This window comes from Rhinatrema bivittatum, chromosome 9 (genome assembly GCF_901001135.1).
Source record: "Rhinatrema bivittatum chromosome 9, aRhiBiv1.1, whole genome shotgun sequence".
Taxonomy (NCBI): Eukaryota; Metazoa; Chordata; class Amphibia; order Gymnophiona; family Rhinatrematidae; genus Rhinatrema; species Rhinatrema bivittatum.
Window position 1 is genome coordinate 125,976,077 of NC_042623.1, and position 20,478 is coordinate 125,996,554.

Consider the following 20,478-nt stretch of genomic DNA (forward strand, 5'->3'; position numbering starts at 1 on the left):
TCTCAAAGGAGGAGGAAACAATTCTCTGCCAGCTCTGTGGTTCTGAGCAGTCTTGCAGGACCAACAAAAGTACTACAAAGGGGCCCAGAAAATAAGATGGTACAAGAAGAAACTGAGATCTCCCATGCTGCACCTTTTGCAGAGATGATTTCATTAATGAGAGACATTCTACAAAAGCTTTGCACTCAAATACACACTAATCTCAATACTTGTTTCCAAATAGTGGTGGACAAAGCAGCCCAGCTAGTGTCCCCAGTAAATGAAACCAACATGAGGATTGAAAATGTTGAGGAGAGGGTGGATGAAATGGGCAACTCACTAACAGTGACTACACAAAAAATTGAAAAGCTTGAGGGCTCTTTTAAGTATATGATGGAGAAGCACAATGATCTAGAAAATAGGAGCTGCCGCAATAATCTATGCATTATTGGTCTGCCCGAGAAGGTGGAGGGCTCTAACCCAGTACAATTCTTCTCAGACTGGCTGCCTAAGCTGCTCCAATTTACTCCTCCTGTGGAGAGCCCCAACAGGGCTGGTGGAAGCACTAGGTGGCCACCAGAGGACCACAGGTGCTGGGGGCAGCACAACAATGGCATCTCCTCCTTCACATCACCACAGCCCAAAAGAGGAAGTGGCAGCCATTGAAGCAGGGAAGAGGAGATTGCCATAGCCAGCAGAAACATCAGCGCCGCGGGCTACCATCAAGTCACCAGGTACTTGAGGAGGTCAAAAAGAGGTGCTCTGGGATGTTTGACCTGCAAATCTGCACAAAAACTGACAGATCTTAAGGATGAAATTTGTTGCCTGTTACTGGTGATGCCCTTATGAGAGCTCAGGAGCTCAAAGGAGTATTTCTCTTTGGAACAAAACTCCTAACAAAGAAACAGGTCATTAGGACTCTTCAGACTTCAATTTAGGAACTATTTTTTTTTTTATTTCTTTATTTAAAAAACTTGACATCACGTTACATTGAATAGAAACACAGAAGTAGAGCGTCTTCTCCTTTAACAATATTTGTGATCATCTATAAGACCTCATACTTGGGGGGGGACAATCAGAAGGAAACATTTATTTTTGTATTTAAGAATTTTTATCTACCACCTATTACAGACATAAGTATGAACTAAGCAGTTTACAACAATGTCAAGTGACAGAAAAATACATTAATTATAAAATAAAAAACATAATTACAAGGATAAAATGAAGTTACAAAGTAAAATAGAGTAATATAAATAAAAAAAAAAATAAAAAGGGAAATAAGGATCAGTTTTTTCAAACTAAAACATGAATAGGCAAGAACTAGAGAGGTTTGGCGCAGTTGAAGGCGATTGAACATAGATATGTTTTAATGGCTTTTTTAAAGTCTTTTTTGGTGGAGAAATCTGGAACAGAAAACCAAATCAAACATACTTGCAAATACTATGCTCACAGAATATTACCAAATTGGTCAGCTAATCTAGGAAGAAACAGGAACAGGCACTTCATGATTCTGAAGAAAACCCTCTAATTACTCTGGTTCAAAGAAAAGATATTTAGAAACACCTAATTTAACTGAACATTTACAAGGGAACTGAAGCACAAAAGAGGTCCGAAGGCAAGCACTCACTGCTTTTTTGATAAGAAAATCTTTCATCTCAACTGTGTTGCCTTGCGAACATCAGTAAACAGTGCCAACTGGTGGCCAAGAAAAGTTTACTCATGTGCACACAAAAAAACATTTTTATAGTCCCTACATGATCTGGTTCCAGAGCAAAAGAAACAAGCAGCATGGCTGTGCCTTGGATTTCTATTTGCAAATCCTGTAAAAAAGGTTATCAAATTCTCTAAAGCCTCAGACTGCAAAGGAGTGCTACTAATGGGCTTCACAGCCTGCCCTGATAGCAAATAGAAAGCTTTAGCAATTGGAGGAGCACAACTTAATGGAACTTTCAGCACTTCTACATAAAAGTTTTTTAAGCAATTCTAAAGGAGAGTGCCGAAGATTTAGGAAATTGAGTATACGCAAATGTAATCTTCTAGAATGGTTTTCCATCAATTCTAAACTATGGCGAATAGATTCCTGCCCTCTAATGAACAGAGCCTCACATTTCTGAAATGAAGCACTTTGTTTTTCTAAGGAAATAATTTTCTTGGTATTACACTGTATTAATTAATCATGAGTAGCAATCAATTTTACAGGCATAAGATTATCAAACCTTAAAGAAATGGACTGTTCCAATCCTATCCAAAGTATCTCTAATGTTATTTGAGTGAATCTCCCAAAATAAGGGGTGCTAGAAACAGTTGCTGTGAAGGCAGCTTCTCACAGAAACAACGTTCTCATTTGAAGCTACTTCCCCATGGCCAGGAAAGGAAGCCAATACACTTTGGGACTGGAACAAACCCCCATGAGATGTTGCACCAGCTTCTAGAAACATTCGGTGGCAAGCGCCAGGATTAAGGGAGATGAAATTTCCAAAAGCAGCATGGAAATCCATGTCAAGCTTAGATTTACCTGCTAGCAACTCTGTGCCCAAAGGTTGCATAAAGCCTTTGATAGATGGCTGGCTTATACGAGAAAATTCATGGGTTTGGATGGGGGCAACCTCACAGACACTTTTCACTTTTTCCCCATACAGTCAAAAGAAAGTAAGCCAAGAAATTGCAGAGAGCACTTACACCCCAGAGAGACTTCACAAGAAAAAATTCCTAAGGGGTGCAACCCTTTGGCATGCAGCTTCAGTTGTACACCACTGAGATGTTTTTATGCATCTCCTTCTGTCCTGGGTTGATGATATCAGACGCTCACCCTCAGGCAGGCCCCAGAGCATTTTGACAAGATGAAACCACCGCAGCTATCAGGAGGGCTTTTTCAGAGCAGACCAGGCACAGCATCTCTCTCTCTCTCTCTCTGCAGTCTCCAATCTGCACACCATTGCAATGTAAATTTATGCACCTCCTTCCATCCCAGGTTGATGACATCAGACGCTCACCCTCAGGCAGGCCCCAGAGCATTTCGACAAGATGAAACCACCACGACTATTGGGAGAGCTCTTTTGGAGCAGCCCAGACACAGTCTCTCTCTCTCTGCAGTCCCCCAAAATGATATGTTTAATGCATGTCTGAGAAAATGCAAACCTTTGAGAAAAGGAAAGTAATTATCCCCTTGTAACAGGTCCTTGGTGAGGCCTCCCCTGGAATACTGTGTTCAGTTCTGGAGACCGTATCTCCAAAGAGACAGAGACAAGATGGAGGCGGTCCAGAGAAGGGCGACCAAAAAGGTGGATAGTCTTCATGAAATGACTTATGAAGAGAGAATGAAGAATCTAAATATGTACACCCTGGAGGAAAGGAGGAGCAGAGGTGATATGATACAGACTTTCAGATACTTGAAAGGTTTTAATGATCCAAAGATAACGGCAAACCTTTTCCATCAGAAAAAAATCAGCAGAACCAGGGGTCACGATTTGAAGCTCCAGGGAGGAAGACTCAGAACCAATGTCAGGAAGTATTTCTTCACGGAGAGGGTGGTGGATGCCTGGAATGCCCTTCCGGAGGAAGTGGTGAAGACCAGAACTGTGAAGGTCTTCAAAGGGGCGTGGATAAACACTGTGGATCCATAAAGTCTAGAGGACGTGAACGAAGAATGGATGGCTCGCGGGAATGACAGCTACTACCTGGAGATAATACCCTTATTCAATAAACATACACATGGTTAATGCGACTCCAACATTGTTCTAAGACTCCAACATTGCTCTAAGCTTCAATGGGAAGAGGAAATGTGGAAAAAAGGATTTGCATTCACAAAAAAGTGGGGAGTAGCTTGCTTGTTACGGCGGTTACTACCCCAAACCAGATAAGCCTGATACTTCACTTTCAATGCATATCCAGCATAGCTCTCTGCTTCAACGGCAGGGGAGAAAGTCTGATACTTCACTTTCAATGCATATTCAGCATAGCTCTCTGCTTCAACAGCAGGGGGAATGAAGAAAAGTGGATCTATATACAGACAACAACCAACAAGGACTGAATTACATAGTCTGGGTAAACAAATAAGCATGGGTGTAGCTTGCTTATTGCGGCAGTTACTACCCCTAACTAAGCTAGATATTTCACTTAGATGCAGTTCCAACACTGCTCTCTACATTAATGGTGGGGGTGGAAGAGAAATAGAACCAAAAGGTTACTAAGAGCCAAGAGTAACAAATAAGTATGAAAAAAAAAGTGCGAAACTTGCTGGGCAGACTGGATGGGCCGTTTAGTCTTCTTCTGCCGTCATTTCTATGTTTCTATATGAAGACCTGCAAGACCTGAATGCTCCAACCCTGGAGCCAAAGACCAGTAGGCTTTTTGATTCTGACGTGGTGCAGACGGCACCAAATGCCACATGTATGATTATTTACCCATTGGTCAGAGGTTGTATGTGTGCGCCCAATGTAAAGAGCTCCTGGCTCTCAGAGAATGAGTCTGATCTCTGGAGGCTAGAGTGGCAGAACAGGAGTTGCTGAGGCAGAAAGTCAGGACTTTAGAGGAGACCTTCAGTGACATAATACCCAAGTCCCAACTCCAGTCCAGCAGCCCTTGTGCTGCTTTAGAGGAACAAGGTCACCTGATAGGACAGCAATATCCTGGTGTAGCAGGAAATGAATCTACAGCAAGGCCCTGCTCTCCAGCTGATGAATTATCTTCTCACATCGAGGATGAATCTCCAAGGTCTAGTACCCAGGAGGGAAGGGTTAGGTCAGCCATCATAACTGGTAATTTGATTATTAGGAATGTAGACAACTGGGTGGCTGGTGGACGTGAGGATCGCCTGGTAACTTGCCTACCTGATGCAAAGGTGGCAAACCTTACGTATCACCTAGATAAGATTTTAGACAGAGCGGAGGAAGAGCTAGCTGTCATGGTACATGTGGGCACCAATAACATAGGAAAGTGCTGGAGGGAGGTTCTGAAAGCCAAATTTAGGCTTTCAGGTAGAAAGTTGAATCCAGAAACTTCATTGTAGCATTCTCTGAAATGTTCCCTGTTCCATGCACAGGACCCGAGGCAGGCAGAACTTTGGAGTCTCAATGTGTGGATGAGCCGATAGTGCAGGGAAGAAGGCTTTAGTTTTGTTAGGAAGTAGACAACATTTTGGGGAAGGTGGAGCCTAATCCGATGGGACGGGCTCCATCTAAATCAGGGTGGAACCAGGCTGCAGGTGCTAAACTTCAGAAAGGAGAAAGAGCAGCTTTTAAACTTGAATATATGAACATATGTTTGGGAGATACCTGTTTCGGAAACTGTATTCAATAGTGATGATTCAGAAGAACTGAAACAAATCACTGTGAATCTAGAAATGTAATAAGGCAGATTGACAAACTAAAGAGAGACAAATCACATCACTCAGTGTTCTTCTTTTAAGATCATTTATAAATATATTAAAAAGTACTTGTCGCAGTACAGATATCTGAGGCACTCCACTGTTTATCCTTCTCCACTGCGAAAACTGACCATTTAGTACGCTCTGCTTCCTATCTTTTAACCAGTTCGCAATCCACAACAAAACATTGCCTCCTATCCCATGACTTTTAAATTTTCTCAGGAGCCTTTCATGGAGCACTTTGTCAAACACCTTCTGAAAATCCAAATACATTATCTATTCATATGTTTATTAACCCCTTCAAAAACAAATGTAGCAAATTGGTGAGGCAAGATTTCCCTTCTGTAAATCCATGCTGGCTCTGTCCCATTAAACAATGTATTTCTATATGTTCTGTGATTTTGTTCTTTAGAATAGTTTCCATGATTATTCCGAGCACTGAATTCATACTCTCCGGTCTAGTGTTTCCCAAATCACATATGGAACCCTTTTAAAGATCGAGTTTACATTGGCCACCTACCAATCTTCAAATACAATGGACGATTTTAATGACAGGGTAAAAATTAATAGTAATAACGCTTCAATTTCATTTTATAGTTTTTTCAGAACTCTGGGGTGTATCATCTGATCTGCTGCTCTTTAGTTTGTCAATCTGCCCAATTACATCTTCCAGTTTCACCATGATTTGTTTCAGTTCTTCTGAATCACCATCATTGAATAGTTTCTGGGCCAATGGTGTACATTAAACCTCAGCTTCCTTCCAACAGGAAGATCTTGAGTATGGGTACTGGGATGCAGACTATGCTCTCCACGATCCAATCAAAATCCCATCCCAGGAGGTAACTAGGGTGCAGGCAGTGGCTTAGAAGCTCACTGCTGCCTTGGACAGGCACAAGGGGCCTATTGAGTAAAGGTCTGAGCAAGCAGAAGATAGCGCCTCCTTGGCTGGAAAAAGTGCCTCCTCTGCCCTATCTTTAGATATCTCCAGGAAGAGAAAAGCAGGTCTGGAATGGCAGTAGAGAGTTGCTGAAGTTTTGCACAGTGTTTACGAATCTGTGCCACCACTTCCTTCACTCATCTCTGAAGAGGTTCTCTCTTGTTCACGGTACATCTGCAAGTCTTTCCTGGAACTCAGGTTGGAAGTCTGAGGCCAAAAGCCAGATGTGTCTGTGAATGCTAATCTCCATGATAGAGATTCTCGATGCCATCTCAAAAAAAATCAAAGGTCAAGCAGACCATGTATTTTTCGCACTCCCTTTTCCACCAGCCGCTGGAGGGTGTTGTGCTGCTTTTCAAGAAGCTGCTTGGTCATGTCCTGCATCTGTTTCAGTAAATCCCACATGTTCTGACCCATAAAGAGCTGATAGGAGGCTATGCAGGCATCGTGCACAGCTCCCTAAAAGTCTTTTATCTCAAGAGTGTCCAGGGATCTAGATTCTTTTCCCGGGGGTCTTAATCCTTTCTATGTTTCTATGCAGGCATCGTGCACAGCTCCCTAAAAGTCTTTTATCTCAAGAGTGTCCAGGGATCTAGATTCTTTTCCCGGGGGTCTTAATCCTCTTTGCCCTCTTGAGAGCAGATCTGACCACATTGTTGTGGTAGCTGCCTCTTTTCAATGAGAGTCAGTTACCACTTATCTTGTCCTTTTGGACGAAATAAGTCGTGTTCACCTTCTTGTTTACAACAGCCACAGAGATGGATTTTTTTTGTGAACTGAGACTGCCACGAATTCCTTAAGAGTCTCTATGAAGTGGAAAATTCCGTCATCTTGTTTCTAGTCTCATCCTCTGTTAGCGTAGTAAAGGGAATGGCCTCTGCCATCCTTCTAATGAAACCAGTGAAGGAGAGATTCTCAAGTTAGGACTTCCTGCCCTGTGGGGGAGGAGAGTGTTCAGAGGGGAGACCCTCCTCTTCAGAGACATCTGCAGATTTATAGCTGTACCCCCAGAAAAGTTCAGAGTCCAACCACCGACTTGTAGGCCAGAGGTGAAGATGTTGACCATGCCATTTCCATAGACAGGGCCTTAGAGAGAGGAACAACAGTCTGCTTAGGCCTGGAACCAGAGGAACTCCAGCACATCAAGAAAGCTTCTTCTCCCAATGAGCTGGACGACACCATCGTGGGAGCTGACCTCAACTGCCCGCTAAGAACTGGCATTGACACTGGTAGAAAGCCACTGAGCAGCTGGATCTTTTTGTCCAACTCCACCTCAAAGATGAACAATGCCAATACTAACTGGGAGGCAGGAAAGGTGGCCATATCTTCCTAGAAACAGAGATATATATCAGTGGCTGCACCTGAAACTCTGGAGACTGATACCGTTCCTGGGCCATAAGTGAGGATGAGCTCTGCTTTCCACAGGATCACTGAGAGGGTTCTTGGCTACTGCCAGCCTGAACTGACATCATGCACTTGGAAATTAATAACAGTGCTTCTTAGTCTTAACTTGATGCCTGGCATTGGAATGCCTCAATACCAGTGTTGAAGCAGTAGAACCCATCTTCTTTGAATGGGAAAAGGCAGGCAAGGGCCTAACCATCAAGTCCCCATCCATGCCAGACGTCAAGGGAATGAACTGCCCCCTCAATGAATTACCCTCATCTGATACAGCTTCATGGTCCTTGGATATCAATGTCTCCGATGCCAAAGCATCTGTCTTCCAATACCCAAAATGCTATCCATGAGTTCCAGCCAGGAACATCATTCCCTTGAGGTCATAGTTGTGCACAGGTGACATCTCTGGATATCAATGCAATGCCCCCAGGCACAGGACACATCTATCATGGTGATCTGTGATAGACATGACCCTGGTGGACCAAAGGCATCACTGGATACCACTAGATATGGCCGACCAGAAAAAAGGGAGGCAATATCGAATTTGATGGTGAGCCATCCTGACACTGAGATAGAAAGTTAACTTACAAAAAAGACTGAAAATCCAACCTAGGGAACTACTTGTAGACAAAAGATCATGCAGCCTCGTGATGAACGATCCTGCGAAACTATTAAAAAATGAATAGAATTAGATTCAGGAAAGTGAGAAAAGAAGAGACTGAAAGGACTCTCATATGGATGTGTGGTATGATGGCATGCTGGGAATGTTTAGTGAGACAATGTTCTAGAAACTCTAGACATAAAATTTCCGGGCTGGAGTCCATTAGATGATGTCACTCACATGTGAGGATTGCCATCCTGCTTGTTCTCATGGAAATAGTTTAGTTAAGCAAGTTAGACAGACCCTAGATGTTTAGGCAGCACCAAGTCCCACTCTCAGCATCTCTTTCAAGAATGAGACATAACACAACCTTTGCAGCCTCAGGAAACAAAAAGCCTGAGCCAGGAATCCAACCAAGGTCCCACCACATGGCAGCACACAATACTGCCACTGAGCCATCAGATCAGTCACAATAAATGTTTAATTCTTCTTTGCACTGCGATTTGCATGTAGAAGGGGTTGATTTGTATCTTATTCGGATTTAAAAGTGATTAATGATCTAGTAGATGGTCAGTTTCACTAGTGCAACTGAAAAGTATGTTCAAATCTAGGCAAAATCCCCTGCTTTTGCCATTATTCCTATGTGATCAATACAAACAAAGCTGTGTGTAGAGCCTACAAGAATTGATAGGCTTTAGCAGCTATGTTTTCCTTCAATGTTGATATAAAAAGAACGCTTGATATAGGCAAGCAATTTCTAATTAACTAATCTGCAATATGTGATGGTTACACTTTTATTTTAAATGCTAAAATGGTCAGTTAAGCAATAATGCATGAATCAGATAAAGAATTGTGAGAAGACATTGTCACATCCAGGAAGGGCAGAATAAATGTTTTGGCTCACTTTGTAATAATGTTGGTAAACAAAACCACTACTTACTTCACTTTGTTGCTGCTTTGAGGATAAAGTGTGTGGCTGAGAGTGCTGGTAGTTCCAAGAGGGATGAAACCAATAGGAACTTTGCTGAAAGTTGCCTGAAAATATAAATAACAGAAGAAGTCACTTCTAAAAGCCCAGAACAGAAGCAATTGCAAAGATACATGAAAAATGTGGCACCCCAAACTCTTAGAACATTTAACTTTAGTACTACCTGCTCAGTTTTAAATAAATCCTGATACCTAGATCAGTGGCACCTGCTCATACCCAGTTTTTATTTGACTCAAAATCAATCAATCAAGATCAGTAACCTCAAGGAAAGGTTACACATCAGTCAACAAGCAGGGCCCGCTAAAAAAAATCCAAAACTAGATTAAGACTCCACAAGGGCACTGGTAACCACAAGGGAGGATGAAGTTGCTGCATGCCTTTCAAGAAACAGGCCACATCCAGATGAGCCGACAAGGGCCCACCATTCACCTGATCTTGGAAACAGGCAAGAGCCATGTTACGGGTTCAGACCGTGCACACTAGTATTCTGCCCAGGGGCTCTGACCTTGGGGGGGGGGGGGGGGGGGCGGGTGCTAATCCCATATAAACACACACAATTACTGGGATTATACCTGGGGGCTTCAACCCAGGAGCTAATTCCCAACAAAAAGAGACACACACACACAAACTTTGATTCAGTACATCACGGTTCCAGATATTTAGGAAAGTGAGTTTATTTGAGCAATAGGAGCATAGAACAAAATAAAATCAGATTACACAAAAGAAGTAATGGTAGATGATAACAATTGCTTACATGTTTCCAAAGGATCAGCCTGTACCATCACATCCAGCGTGCTCTCCCCCTCTCACTGTCTCTCCTTATACACTAAAAATGTTTGTGAAAGCAGTGATGTTCCCTCCCTCCGATTTCTTATCAAATTTCAGGCACAACTGCGTGGCCTTCACTTTCTCTCTCAGGCTATAGTATAAGTTAATAACTACTACTTCTTATCATAGACCTAGAGGAATAACTAAATAAACAGACACTTGCCTGTTTGTAAACATTTCACAGTGCAGGAGTTCACTCAGATGTTGGCTTGTGGCCTTCAAACTAGTCTGTGTCTGGGTGAAAACTCTGAATCCTACCGCCTACTCTCTATATACATTCTCAGCAAAAGTAAAAAATTACTCCAACAAGCCACTACCTGTACCTTTAATGAGATAAGGGTGAACCCTTTACTCAATACATCCTGCAAAAATTCCAAAATGAGCGAAATCTTAACCGAACAAGGAAGAACCCCTCGATCTTCACGCAAACACTCGCCAAACATACACATAGGCTAAGGAAGTGGAGAACTTTCTCGCAATCACCACAGTAGAATACCCATTCTTTAGCAAGCAAGCCCTCTCAAGGTCCATACTGTAAGACAAAAATCAATTTGGATCTTTGTGAAGAACAGGTTCCTGCCGTAGCAGATCCCGGTGCGCCAGAAACTGGAGGGGAGAGTCCACCAAGAGCCTTCACAAATTTGCATTCTATTGTCTTCTGGGCCAATCTGGCTCCAGCAGAAGCACCATATCCCTGTGTGACCCTTGATCTTCCAAATTATTCTGCCCAACATAGGCCATGGGAGAAAGGCATACAGCAGCATGTCCTCTGGCCACTCCAGCACGAGGGTATCAATGCCTAAAGACCTTGTATCTCTTCTGCGACTGAAGAAGCAAGGGATTTTCGCATTGCGAGCAGTCACCAATAGGTCCATAAATGGAAGACCCCAACAATCCACTATTAGCTGAAATCCTCATTTGACAATTCCATTCTCCTGGATCCAGACTCTGTCTGCTGAAAAAAATTCTCTCTTATATTGTCTTTTCCTGCAATGCGTGAGGCTATCTCCTGAAGATGCACTTAGCCCATTCCATAAGCTGGGCTATTTCCTGCAACACTTGCTGGCTCTTGGTTCCTCCCTGCCGAATGATTTAAGCCAATGTCATTGCATTGTCCAACATTATTTGGACCGCTCAATCCTGCAATCTGTCGCTGAACTGTAAGCATGCCAACCAAACTGCATGGGCTTCCAGTTAACTGATGTTCCAGAGAGAATCTTCCGCACACCAGCGCCCTTGCGCAGTCAGCTCCTGACAACAAGCTCCCCAACCCTGGAGGCTCGCATCTGTTATGAGTACCAGCCAGTCCAGTGATCTTAGTGAAAACCCCTTTCTTAGATGATCTGCTTTTAACCACCACTGCAGTTGACTACAGACCTCCATTGGCAGGTAGAGCTAAATCGCATAGTCTTGAGACTGTGGGCTCCAACGAGACACTAGAATGCACTGAAGAGGACCCATATGTGCCCTCACCCACGCCACCAGCTCCAGGGTCGCCGCCATCAAAAGGAGCATCTGTAGATAGGACCACACTGATGGGCATATTGTGTTTATCAATAGATGCACCTGCACCATCAGCTTCTGAATACAGCCCTCTGGCAGGAACACGCTGTCCTGTTTCATTCTGAACTGAACAAAGAGATATTCTAGTAACTGTGATGGCTGAAGATTGCTTTTAGCTTTATGACCAAACCTAACTCCTGCAACATGGAGATCACCTTGCACAAGACCCAGAGGCTCTCTTCCAGGCTCTTCCAGTCGTCCAAGTACAGGCGTACTAGGATCCCATCTTTTCTCAACTCCACTGCCACCACCACCAAAACCTTGAAAAATGTTCTGGACATGGTAGCCAAACTAAAAAGGAGTGCTCAAAACTGATAATGATGCCCCAAAACGCAGAAATTGTTGATGCTCTAGCCACATGGGAATATGCAGGTACGCCTTGGACAGATCCAGAGATGTCAGGAACTCCCCCAACTGTCCTGCCATTATCACTGAGCGCAAGGTTTCCCATGCGAAAATAAGTCACCCGCAAATGATGGTTGACCCCTTTGAGATCCAGGATGGGATGAGAAGGGCCCTCCTTATTGGGCACAACAAAATAAATGGAATATTGGCCTGTATTTTCTTGAGATATGGGTACTGGAACCACTGCCCGCAGGCTGAGGAGTCTTGACAACGTACACTCCACTGCCTGTCTCTTCTGCGGAGAGTTGCAGAGAGACACCATGAACACATCCCGAGGAACACTGTGAAACTTCAGCACATAGCCATCCCTTATCACCTCCAGGACCCATTGGTCTGGCGTGATCTCGATCCACCTCTGATAAAATAGAGAGAGGAGACCTCCTATTTCCTGTTCCCAGAGGTTGGTTGGCATACCTTCTTTGGGAGGCTCGGGGTGATTCACTACCTGAGACTGTGCCCCGTCTGGGCTGTCAGGGATGAAAGAACTGAGATCTACCCAAAGGTCGATGCCTTTGAAAAGCCACTCCTCTGTAGGGTCAAAAACGTCTGAATCCCCTAGTACAAACTCTCGTGCTGAAGGATCACGGCGCCTGTTTCTTATTCTCTCATAATCGAGGAACTGGGGACTCACCCAATTTATTGGCTATCTTCTCCAGCTAACTCCCAAACAAAAGCAAGCCTTTAAAAGACAACTTCATAAGGTTAGACTTCGAGGGTGTATTGGCTGACCAACTTCTTAGCCATGCTGACGCCTAGCCACTATTACTGAAGCCACCCCCCCTCTGGTCAAAGTGCGGATCAAATCACAGCTCACATCTACCAAAAAGGCAGCTGCTGGTTCCATCACTGCTCTGGAATTCACTCCAGATTCATTGATCTCCTGAGAAAGCAGTAAACAAGAGCCAGCCACCAGGGACAACAGGAAGCTATCTGCAAATTCATTGCCATTGCTTCAAAGGCCTGCTTAATATAGCCTCAATTCTCCTATCCTGTGCATCCTTCAAGGCCGCTCCTCCTTCTACAGGAATAGTCTTCCGCTTGGTAACAGCACACACAAGCACATCCACCTTCAGAAAATGCAATCACTTTCTCGCAACTGGATCCGGGGGTACAGTCCTTCCAAGACTTGTCCCCCCTTTAAAATTAGCTTCCGGGGCACCCCATTCAAGATCAATTAATTCTTGAATGGCCTCCATAATAGGTAAGAAACATGAAGCCTTATGCAAGGAAATCAAAATGTCATCTTTCTTTGGCTCAGACATGGATTCAGCCTCAGGTAATCCCAGCACTTCAAAGTCTGGGAAATCAGAGCAGGTAACTCATCTCTATGAAAGAACTGCATCATAGTTCTATACGGCTCCAATCCCGGATGAATTTCCCCATCCTCCAGGCAGTAAGGATTGGCCTCATCATCTGTGCCATCTGGTTCCCTATCAGGAAGACCGGCTCCAGGCACACCCCGTTTACCCGTAGCACCAGGTGTGCGGGATTTCACTGCCTGCAACCCTGACCTATTAAGATTGGCTGAGACCGAGGACTGCACCTGAAGAAAGGACTGCTGCCCCTGAAAAAATTCTACCCAAGAAAAAGCAGAGGGATCCATGCCAAAATCAGAGGGCACCTGTCCTGTGCCCACTGAACTACAACGCCGTTGACATCCAGTTAGGGGAGCTCCAAAGTCAGGCAACACTTCTGACAGTTCTTTTTCCATTCTTGCACCAGGCTGGGAAGAACTAGGCTTAGTAAAATCAGATGGAGGCAATTCTCCCTCAGCTCCAAACAGCGCTCACACAAGTTAAAGGGAACGCCAGGCTGAGATGCCTGAATATGACAAGCAACACATAGAACAAGGTGCTTAGTCTTTTTTTCTATGGGCGCCTTCAGCCTGATAATATGCCCTAACAGGTGTCTGACAAAAGTGCACCCAAAAATTAGACGCTCACAAATAAGTCGCTCAACACTGTGCCTAGATAAGTGCCCAAACTGAGCTCCCCCAGGATGTTCAGAAAGTGCCCACAAAAAAAGTGTGTGTGTGTGGTCTCCCTGATAGGTGCCCAACTAGGGGCACAACTAGGTGCAAAATTAAGCGCACAAAGGGCGCACAGCTGGGCACACAAGCACAACCCAATGGACATTGAAGAGGGCAGTCTTTGGCGCACAAAAATGAGTGAAAACGCAGACATGGCCTACCACACAGCAAACCAAACGAGCCTGAGAGTGGAGCCTAGCCGCAAGGACTACACCACCCGCCAATCTCCCCCCATCCCCTGAATTCCACCGGAGGTGGGATGACCGTCTGATCACACGCCGAACATGGAGATCGGAAGGGGGAGAGGAATCCCTACTCAACTCCCCTTCTCTTTATCATTTAATCTTTTTTTTTAATTACTCATTACTTGAGCTCAACCTGTCTTGGCTGAGTATAAGGTTAGTCTCTGACTGCGGGGGAGAAGGCACAGACCTTAACTGCCGCACTTGGCTTCCTGCACCCGCTTGCCTTTCAGCTGTTTTTTTGTTTTTTGGGGTTTTTTTACAGCTAAGTCCACGCCAGTAGAAAACCAGCTTCTGGACCAAGGCTCTCATCTGAGGGATCACAGAAATCACCTCAGGAATGGGAAGAATCATAAAATATCACCATAGGAGAGCAGGGCAAATAATCCTTCTCTTCTTTTTTTTTTTTAAGCAATCTCCAGTAGGGAGATGCACGTCCACCATCTGCTGGAGATGGAGAATACTGGCTGGCTGATGTCGCTGCAGGGATATATATACTGTAATCTCAGCTTTGCTCCATCTCCATCTGCTGGTAGAGGTAAATAACTGACTAGTTTTGGATTCACCTGTTTGAACGCTAAGGAAAAAAAACTGCTGGGCAGATTGGATGGACCACTTGTGTATTTTTCAGCCGACATTTACTATGATATTATATAATAAGAGGTTTATAAAATCATGAATGGTATGGAACAAATTAATAGGGAATGCTTATTTATCAAATAGAAACAGGACTATGGGACACTCCATGAAACTAACTGGTAGAAGATTTAGAACAAATTTTAAAAAGTAGTTTTTCCATCAACTCATAATTAAACTGTGGAATTTGTTGCTGATGATATGATGTGAATAGTATATCTGGGTTTAAAAAAGGTTTGGACAAGTTTCTGGATAGCAGATGCAATAATAAATATTAGTTGGGTATATTTAGGAATTGCCATCCTTTATTTCCATGAGTAAGCAACAAAAAATGAACTTCCCCATTAGCATCTGCAGATACTTGCTATTGATCCATATTGGCCATTGCTGGAGAAAGCATGTTGGGCTTGATGGACCATTGGTCCAACCCTGCATTTGGACTTATGAGGAGACCAAAGAGGATCTGAGGCAGAAAAAGAAGACAGGAAGAGCTGAGGAGAGAGCAAGTGTGCAACAGATCATTGCATTATTTTTTTGGCTGTCATTGATAACATCCTGATATTGATGTTTAATGTGTTTTATTGTTCTGGGAAGGGGGACCCAGGGCTACGAATATATCTGATGCCATTCTCTCACAAATGTGCTGCTTTGCTGCAAAGTATTTTCTTGTAGGGTCTCTCCCAAACAGCACATTGAAATTTCTAGGATTAGCTCCAGGACGTGGCTGATTTCTTCTTGAATGAAACAAAACATCCATTGGCATGGTCATGCACCTGCCTCTATAGTACTGGATTCAGTCTACAGTGCCGGGTTCATCCTTCGGCTACGCTTCCTCCTCCAGCTCCTCTGTAATTTTCTCCTCCTCCATTTTTTCCTTTCCTTCTACATCCTTCACCTCCTTGACAGATATAAGAGGTCTGTGCTTTTAGGAGTCTCCTTCCTTTCTTTTATCCCATTTCTTCTTTCCTCGGTTGTGTGATCTGCATTACTCCAACCCTCTGCTAGACATCTAATGGGCCTGAGCTGATCTATTGGGGTGCCCTCCTGAACCCTTCTGGCCTCTTCCCTTGTTCCATGGCTACTTTCTCCTTGTTTACTTCCTTCCTGTAGCCTCCACTCATTTCCTAGCATTAGCAGCCCTCCCCCTCTCTTCCCTGCTATAATATCCATACTGTTGCTTTTACGCACCTTTCATGCCCTCCTACAGAGAGACTCGCTCACCAACCATGTAATGTTTCTCTTTCAAGAAGATCCTTACTAGCACAGAAGGCTGATAGACAGAAACACACACATATTCACCCTCTCACTCACAGACCTGGCACAATGGGCAATCAAAGGAAATGTGAAACAAAAATTATTTTTTCTATAAACTTTGCTTTTGTAAATGTTAAATGTCCTATCTATTTTCCTCCTGTTTTTCCCCTTCCCAGTGGCCTCTGTTGCTATCATCTCCCCAAAATACCTGGCCAGTTCAGGGGACCCTTGCTGGCTTGAGGTCTTGAAGGATCCTTTCCTAAGGTATAATCTCAGTATCATTTGCCTGGCTGGCTAAGCGTTACCAAAATAGCAAAAGTCTTCTTCCCTCTCTCCTGGGGGCCTGAACACACCACATCTCAATGATAATCCCAATGGACAAATTCAGGTCCAACCTTCTGTGCTACAATGCAACAGCACTATAGCCAAAGTCAAGGTAGCTGGCCCAAAAGTTTGAACTCTGCAATAAAACTCTATCACATGGATTTACTAATGTTACTTTGTATGATGTATACTACTGTCCCTTCCTTTTTCTCCTTGTTCACTTGTACTGTGGAAATGTTTGTTTAGTATCAATCTGATTTTCTTCCATTACTGCTGTGCATGCTTGCATATGCTTACTCAAAGAACACATTATTTCAAAATCAAACCAAAGCCCATGGAATACATACCTGGTCTGACCTACGAAGGAGTCCTGTCACCACCTAGAAGCAGCAAAATATGATTGTTAGCCTGCATTTCTTATTGCATTAACATCTTTAATTACAGTGCTACAATAAAGAGCAATCACTTACCTGTAACTGTCATTCTCCAAAGATACCACACTAATGGGGATACTATTGGGTCATGTGATTATACTGCATGGAAAAGTGCCCTTACAAGCTTTGGACCAACCTCAGATTGCCAGAAAAGAAAAAGGACAATGCCTAAAGGGGGAGAAGGAGAGCTGTCTCTCCATTAATGTGCTATTTCGAAAGAATGCTGTCAACCATGGTAATGCAGGGGCAGGGCACATTTTGGGGACAGAGAGCAGAAGAGCTCATTCACCAGTCAGAGTGACGTAGGAGTGGAGAGAACATTTCGGGGGCAGAAAACAGCCACTCATTTGCATACGAGCAACTTTCCTCTTTTATTATAATTAATTACTTTCCCAATAATTCCTAGAATTCTGTTTGCATTTTTGAAAGCTGCTGCACACTGAACTAAGGATTTCAAAGTATTTATTTAGTTATTTATTTATTTATTTAAAAGGAATTTAAGGTTCTGGGCAGGTTACATAAAAACATACATAGTTTTAACATAAAAGCAGTGATCAAATACATGACATCAATAAAACAAATGACTGCCCCATAGGAAACAGAAGAGTAGTTGAACTCCAGGTGTCACCACCATAAGAAAAGGACTCTAGGGATTGAAAGTTTGTGTAAACAAGTAGGATTTCAGAGCCTTCTTGAATTCCTTAGGACCTGTAACAGAATGGATTGCAAAGGGAAGGGAATTCCAGACAATTGGACCGGCAATAGAAACTTTCATTTTGCGTACTGTCCACACTGATTCTATGATCCTTTTCTTGAGTAGTAAGGATGTGCATTCATTTGAAATGAATGGGTATAATACACCAAGTGAGATCATTATTATTTCATTCGTGGACCCCCAAGAAAAAGGAGGGTGTCCATGAAATAAATGAACATTTTTGTTCCATGCATTTATGTTTCCTATTCAAGCCTATGGCTTATTGAAAAATGCTGCAGTGAGACTAACAAGCATAGCAACCAAGAAATTCCAGAGTGAGATAGTCGCGAGGATAGAGTTTAGGTGGGAGAAAAGGGCAAGTAGGCAGGATGGAGGACCAAGCAAGGTGAAGCTGCCCTATTCCTGACAATACATCTTGGAGCCTTGCTGTCATACTCCAGACTCCACAAATTAGGAGTCTTTATGCCACATTATCTTGCTGCTATACCACTTATGCTATATTTGAAGGTCATGATGCCACTCTGCCTAGTTACCATGCTCTTTCTAACACTGCCTTGCTGCTATACTCGTTATGTTACTCTTTAAGAGGTATTGCTGCCATACCTCTGAAGTACCACCTTGGGGATGTTGCAATCACTCGCCTTGCTGCCATACTCTAGACTCTATGCCTTGCAGGTGTTGATGCCACTTTGCCTTGATGCTCTACTCCTGATGTTGCTTTGTTTGCCTTGCTGTCCCACTCCTGACACAATATCTTGAGGATCTTACTACCATTCTGCCTTGTTGCCATCTATTCCCCCAATACTAGACCTTGATAATCTTGCTACTACTCTTTATTACTGTTATATGTTTTTGTTTAGCTCACGTCATTTCATTGGTAACTCAAGGCAAGTTATTCCCCTTATGCTACACCTTGGGGGTCTTGCTGCCAACTCTGCATTGTTGCTATACTTTCTGCTACACTATCTTGCTGCCATATCCCACACCTCAGAGGTCTTTCTGACACTCAGCCTTACTACCATACCACAGAATTTACACTCTGGTGGGTCTTTCTGCCACTCTACACATTAGGGTGTTTCTGCCACTGTGGACGGCTGCTTTGCACCTCTCATAGTGCTTTGTGTCTTCTTGCCATACTTTCTGCTGTTTTGAATCTCTATTGGGGCCTTGGAGGTATTTCTGCCACTTTTGGTGCTTTGCTCCACCTTCATGATGCCTTACGACATTCATGATATTCTTGGTGCCATTTCATCCCTTTTGTACTACCTTTGAGAGTTCCTTCCACTGTTATAGGTGCCCTCTTATGAAGCCTGAGGGTGTTCTTGACACTCTTGCAAGTTGCTTTGTTCCTCTGACAGTGCATTGGAGAACTCCTGCAACTCTGGTACCCTTTTACCCCTTTATGGTATCTTTGGCTATTCATATAACTTTTGGTGCCACTTTGCTACAGTATCAGTGCATTGCAGTTCTCTTCCCCTTCTGATGTTGTCTACCCACAAGTTTCATTATAATTGATTAGAAGCCCACAATTTTGAAGATCAAAATAGGCTGCATTGTTTCCTCCATTGACTTTAATGGCAAAAGAATGAACAAAAAAAAATCTCATTTGAAACTAACAAAATGAATGGAAATGACTATGAAACGAATGAACAAACTAAAAAATTTGCCTCTGCATATCCCTTCTGGGTACTTACTCCTAATACAGAACCCAGCACTGAGTACATATTGTTTGGATTATTTTCCTCTATGTGCACCACATTGCACTTGTCCATATTAAATTTCAGCTACCATAGTCTTGCAAGGTCTTTCAGCAGTTCCTCACAGTTGGCCTGTGTTTTAACTACTTTGAATATTTCTGTATCATCTGTAAATTTGATCACTTCATGCATCACAACTTACATGTAAAAAGTATTAAGACAGGCCATGAGAGAATTTGAGAAGAATCTTGCTAGAGAGGCAAACACTATTAAAAAATTTTTCAAGTGGGAGGCGCTCTACCAGCATGAACCAAGATGGCCGCTTAACTCAGGAGCTGTTGTGTCCACCGGTTCCTGACACTCTCTCTCCGCCCTCCTTACTTCTTTGGCGACTCCCTCTTCGACCGTGGGAAGATTGGCTGCCGCAGCGTCCTTCTGCCAAAGTCCTCCGGCATCCCCGGACTGGCTAGATGCTGCAACCCATGTTTCCTGGAGGCCTAGGGGCACGCGCGCAGCGTGGCCCCGACTGAAGTACCGGCGAATGCGCGAACCTCAGGGGCGTCCCCCTGAGATGACATCACCCGCGACGGATATATAAGGTCTTAGAATTTGCTAACAGATTGAGTTAGCATCGGGGTACTCTACCTAAGCTACTCTGCCTCCTCGGACTTACCAGGGGTACCCGCTCCTGGGGGGCCTCGTGCTCTTCTTTGTTTTTCAGGTGACAGTCTGGAACCGGTACTCGCTCCTCAAGGGCCCTCGTTCCCAGACTTGCTCCATATTCTCTTCTGCCTGGAAGTCATCACTGCCAACTACATCAGTGAGTTACCATCGCTCTCTCAGAGCTTTCCCTAGAACCAGGTACTCGCTCCTTGAGGGCCTATACATTCCAGCTCCTGGGCTTCTATGAGACATTGTGTGAGTGTTACCATCAGGTTCGGTACATGAACTCTGCATACCCTGTCTACTCACTATATTTCAGTTTCTCTACAGCTCAGCCTCCAGGGATCGCTGTTCCAGTATCTGGGGGACTACAGCCCAGCCGGGCTTGCCAGCTCACTACTGCCACCTCTGGTGGTTCAG

At 43.8% G+C, this 20,478-nt stretch overlaps 1 protein-coding gene across 2 annotated transcripts in view; it reads right to left on the reverse strand.

Moving 5' to 3' along the window:
• AGK (acylglycerol kinase) overlaps positions 1 to 20,478 on the reverse strand; it is a 170,998-nt gene that overhangs the window by 74,811 nt on the left and 75,709 nt on the right. For both annotated transcript variants that reach the window (XM_029616146.1, XM_029616145.1), the window contains exons 7-8: positions 16,897 to 16,929; positions 9,221 to 9,315 (exon numbers count right to left, since the gene is read on the reverse strand). In XM_029616146.1, the coding sequence (XP_029472006.1) occupies positions 9,221 to 9,315; positions 16,897 to 16,929 (128 nt within the window). The remainder of the gene's footprint in view (positions 1 to 9,220; positions 9,316 to 16,896; positions 16,930 to 20,478) is intronic.